The sequence below is a fragment of the Otolemur garnettii genome, unplaced genomic scaffold, assembly GCF_000181295.1.
Source record: "Otolemur garnettii isolate 467f Iridium unplaced genomic scaffold, OtoGar3 scaffold00142, whole genome shotgun sequence".
In the NCBI taxonomy this organism is placed as follows: Eukaryota; Metazoa; Chordata; class Mammalia; order Primates; family Galagidae; genus Otolemur; species Otolemur garnettii.
Genome location: NW_003852537.1, coordinates 3,106,274 through 3,111,315, shown reverse-complemented (window position 1 = coordinate 3,111,315; position 5,042 = coordinate 3,106,274). Strand labels below are relative to the sequence as shown.

Sequence of the window (5,042 nt, the reverse complement as noted above, 5' to 3'; positions counted from 1 at the left end):
GCTTCCCCTAGAGTGAGTGATCTAAGAGTAAGCAAGAGTAGATGGTATTATTACATGTGTTTTTTTTTTTTTTTTTGAGACAGAGTCTCAAGCGGTCACCCTAGGTAGTATGCATGGTGTCACAGCTTATAGCAACCTCAAACTCTTGGGCTTAGGCAATTCTCATGCCTCAGCCTCCCAAGTAGCTGGGATTACAGGCAACCACCACAACACCTGGCTATTTTTTTTGTTGAAGTTGTCACTGTTGTTTTTAGCAGGCCCAAGTTGGGTTCGAACCTGCCAGCCTCACTGCATGTGGCTGGCACCCTACTCACTGAGCTATGGGTGCTGCCATGTTATTACACGTTTTAAAAGAGTAGAAGCTTTTATTACATGTTCTGCAGACCTAGTCTTGGAAGTCTTCCTTGTCCTTTCCACAGGATCCTAGCAGTTACACAGCCCTATTTCATGGGAAGGGACAACACAGTGTGAACACCAACTGAGAACCCGTCAGAGGCTGGCCACTTCTCTAATAACTTTTAGTTTCTTCCCTGTGTCTACAGAATAAAACTCCTTAGTCTGACACTCTGACCCTCCCAAACACAAGCGCTCAGCCAGACTTCTTCCCACGAATGCCATTTGCTTACACAGACTGTCCTTCCTGGAAGGTTTTCCCCCTGTTTCTGTAGACTAATTCCTACCTCTTAAAGTCAACCTTTTCCATTAATTCTTCCTAATAAGAAGGAACAACTCCTCAAGACTTTTTTTTTCCAAGATAGGATCTCATTCTGTTCACCCAGGCTGGAGTACAGTGTTATAATCATAGGTCCCTGTATCCTTGAACTCCTGGCCTCAAGCCTCAGCCCCCCAAGTGTTGGGGTTATAGGTGTGAGCCACTGAGCCTGGCCAGAACTCCTTTAAATGTTAAAGCTTTTCAGCCATACTTAGCATTTTCTGTTATGCTTAATATTTTCTGTTACATACATACTTACTACATATATATCACTATAATTTGAGTCTTAGTTTCTCTACCTGGCTGAAAATTTCTTAATAGCAGAGATATACTCAGAGACCTTAGACCTGGTAGGTGTCTGGTTGAGATTTATAGTTTGAATACTATCTACAGGTATTTATTAACATTAATTATACACTGTGTGCCAGCCCACAGCTGTAGCTGAGTACTATGGTGGGATATTAAAAAGTCTGAAATATGAAATATAGGCAGTGTGTAGTTACCTTCTATGATGTGCTATTTTTAGGAAAATTCAGAGCATAGTGTCATCAGTGTGTGCTGAGTCAGCTTAGGGAACACAGGATCTGCAATTATCTTGAGGCAGGAGCCTTAGACATTGAATGTTGTGACACAGTAGGGGGAGAATCTAGGCTGGGAGTACCTGGAAACCTATGTGTGTTTTTAGGGAGAGGGAGATATCATTGATATCGTTATATGAAGCTAATATGAATTCTTTAAAAAATCCTATGTGTTTCTTTATTTGTTGCCTTTTTTTTTTTTTTTTTTTTTGAGACAGAGCCTCAAGCTATCCTCCTGGGTAGAGTGCCGTGGAATCACAGCGCACAGCAACCTCCAACTCCTGGGCTCAAGTGAGTCTCCTGCCTCAGCCTCCCAAGTAGCTGGGACCACAGGTGCCTGCCACAACGCCCGGCTATTTTTTGGCTGCAGCCATCATTGTTGTTTGGACGGCCTGGGTTGGTTTCCAACCCGCCACCTTAGGTGTATGTGGCTGGTGCCTTAGCCACTTGAGCCACAGGCATCGAGCCTGTTGCCTTTTTTTTTTCAGAGTCTCAAGCTGTTGCCATGCGTAGTGTGCTGTAGCATCACAGTTCACAGCAACTTCAAACTCTTAGGCTTAAGCAATTCCCTTGCCTCAGCCTCTCCAGTAGCTGGAACTACAGGCGCCCACCACTCGTCTATTTTTTGTTGTTGTTTCAGTTGTCATTGTTTTTTTAGCTGGCCCAGCTGGTTTCAAACCCATCACCCTGGGTGTACATGGCCGGTGCCTTACTCACAGAGTTATGGGTGCCACCCGTTGTTTTTTTTGTTTGTTTTGAGACAGTCTTACTTTAATGCCCTTGGTAGAGTGCCCTGTGTCAGAGCTCACAGAAACCTCAAACTCTTGGTTTAAGTGATTCTCTTGCCTCAGCCTCCCAAGTAGCTGGGACTACAGGCTCCCGCCATAACACCTGGCTATTTTTAGATATGAGGTCTCCTTCTGGCTCAGACTGGTCTTGAACTGGTGAGCTCAGGCTATCTACCCACCTCAGCCTCCTAAGTGCTAGAATTATAGGTGTGAGCCACTGTGCCTGGCCTTATTCATTGTTTTTAATTACTGTAGTAATAAATCCTCATGACAAGTGAAGTAATGCAAAGATGTCTTAAAGAATTGCTAAGCACCCCTTCTACCTCATTTGAATTTTACTCTCCCTACCCCTCCCTGAGTTATCCCTACTTTAATTAATTATAAAGTCTTTTGGGTTTTATAGGTAAATGATGACAATCTTCAATTGAAATAACTTTTTTTTGTTTTGAGACAGAGTCTCACTTTATCACCCTTGGTAGAGTGCTGTAGCATCACAGTTCACAGCAACCTCCAACTCTTGGGCTTAAGTGATTCTCTTGCCTCAGCCTTCCAAGTAGCTGAGATGACAGGTACCTGCTACAACACCCAGCTATTTTTAGAGACAAGGTCTTTCTCTGGCTCAGGCTGGTCTCCAACTCCTATGGTTAGGTGATCTACCTGCCTCAGCCTCCCAGAGCGCTGGGATTACAGGCATGAGCCACTGTGCCTGGCCTTATATGCCAATTGTTTAAATTTCTTGACTTCTGCATTAACTAGGGGCCTCTAGAACCATTGAGAGTAATTGGTGATAAAAGCAAGCATCCCACTCATGTTCCTGATTTCAATGAAATTCATTTCAGCATTTCACTCTTAAAAGTTGGGGTTGCCAGGCAATGCCCATAGCTCAGTGGGTAGGATGCTGGCCACATACAACCAGGCTGGCGGGTTTGAACCCAGACTGGGCCAGCTAAACAACAAAGACAACTGCAATAAAAAAGAAAAATAATATCGGGGCATTGTGGTGGGCACCTGTAGTCCCAGCTACCTGGGAGGCTAAAGGAAGAGAATCGCTTAAGCACAAGAGTTTGAGGTTGCTGTGAGCTGTGACACTACAGCACTCTACTGATGGTGACATGATGAGATTCTCTCTCAAAAAAAAAATGGGGGGTTGCTGTTGTTTTCTTATAAATAGTCTATTGTATTATGTAGTTTTCTCATTTTATAACTTAGAATTATTTTGGAAATGATTGCTGAACTTTTTAAATACCTTTTTGGCATTGTGGTACACATGTATAGTTTTTCTTCTTTAATTTGCTGATGTAATGAATTACATTTATAGATTTTTCTAATGTTTATCATCTTTAGATTCTTGGAATAAGCCCAGTTTGGTCACAGGTGCCAGAGGTTCATTTGTCACCTTACCTTCTTAGAGCCTAGAGAAGAGCCATGTGGCAAATCCCATGTTATGCATTCAGTTCTAACCTAGAAACCTGGACACTATTCTTGATAGCTCCCTTCCCCAAAGCTGATGACACATCAATCAGTGAGCTGTGTTGGATCTATGTCTAGAATATATCTTTTTAGAACAAAAATTGGGCGGTACCTGTGGCTCAGTGAGTAGGGCGCCAGCCCCATATACTGAGGGTGGTGGTTCAAACCCAGCCCTGGCCAAACTGCAACAACAACAAAAAATAGCTGGGCATTGTGGCAGGCGCCTGTAGTCCCAGCCACTTGGTAGTCTGAGGTAAGAGAATTGCCTAAGCCCAGGAGCTGGAGGTTGCTGTGAGTTGTGATGCCACAGCACTCTACCAAGGGGGACAAAGTGAAATTCTGTTTCTTAAAATAAATAAATAAATAAAATAAAATTTTTTTATCAAAGTAAAATAGACATAACATAAAATTTACTATTCTGACCATTTAAATTAAAATTCAGGACCAGGCATCGTGGCTCACTCCTGTAAGCCCACCACTCTGGGAGGCCGAGGTGGGTGGATTGTTTAAGCTCAGGAGTTTGAGACTAGCTTGAGCAAGAGTGAGACCCTGTCTTTACTAAAAATAGAAAAATTACCCATACGTGGCAGGTGCCTATAGTCTTAAATACTCAGGAAGCTGAGGCAGGAGGATTACTTGAGCCCAGGAGTTTGGGGCTGCTATGACATGACAGTAGTCTAGCCTGGAGCAACAGTGAGACACTGTCTCAAATAAATAAACGAACTGTAAAAGTGCCATTAAGCACATTCACATTCTTGTGCAACTGTCCCCGTTATCCATTTCCAGACCTTTCTCATCATTACAAACAGAAATTCTGTACCTATGAAAGGAGAGCTCACCACTGCCCCTTCAAACTCCTGGTAACCCCTATTCTACTTTTAACCCACTGTCACTTAGGGTTTATTCACATCATCCATTACCTTTATTTCTTTGTAGCTATGAAGGAGAGAAAATTCGTGGGCTATACGAGGGAGAAGGCTTTGCAGTCTTTCAAGGAGGTTGTACCTACCATGTAAGTTATGTACTTGGGAACCTGCAGGGTGGAGAGGAAGGTGTGGAGTGATAGTTTTAGATTTGGAAATCTTTAAAGTCCATCGATTCCTCAAAAGATTTTGAAAGTACTTCATGCTGATTTTATTTAGAATCATGATTACATATTTAAGGTGAAAATATAGCTCAGTATAAGTAAAGTAGTCATTTTAGATTTGTTTGTATTCCTGATTCTTATCATATATACAACAGGTCACTAAAGAAAATAATGAAGAATAAAATTTCAGTGTCATCATCCTTTTGCCATAAATGTGATCCATTGGCTATGTTCCTTTTATTTTAGATGAGAAAATTAATTTTGTATATAACATTTTGAATCTGTATTGCTGTGTGGTTTTAATAACCATGTTTTAAAAAAGTTTTTATTGTGGGCTTGGAGCCTGTGGCTCAAACGGGTAAGGCACCAGCCACATACACCTGAGCTGGGAGATTCAAATCCAGCCC

At 42.2% G+C, this 5,042-nt stretch overlaps 1 protein-coding gene across 1 annotated transcript in view; it reads left to right on the top strand.

Annotated features, from left to right (window-relative positions):
- Positions 1–5,042, top strand: part of RSPH10B (radial spoke head 10 homolog B) — a 60,793-nt gene that overhangs the window by 1,595 nt on the left and 54,156 nt on the right. Inside the window, exon 2 of the mRNA XM_003798927.1 lies at positions 4,485–4,560. Coding sequence (XP_003798975.1) covers positions 4,485–4,560 — 76 coding nt within the window. The remainder of the gene's footprint in view (positions 1–4,484; positions 4,561–5,042) is intronic.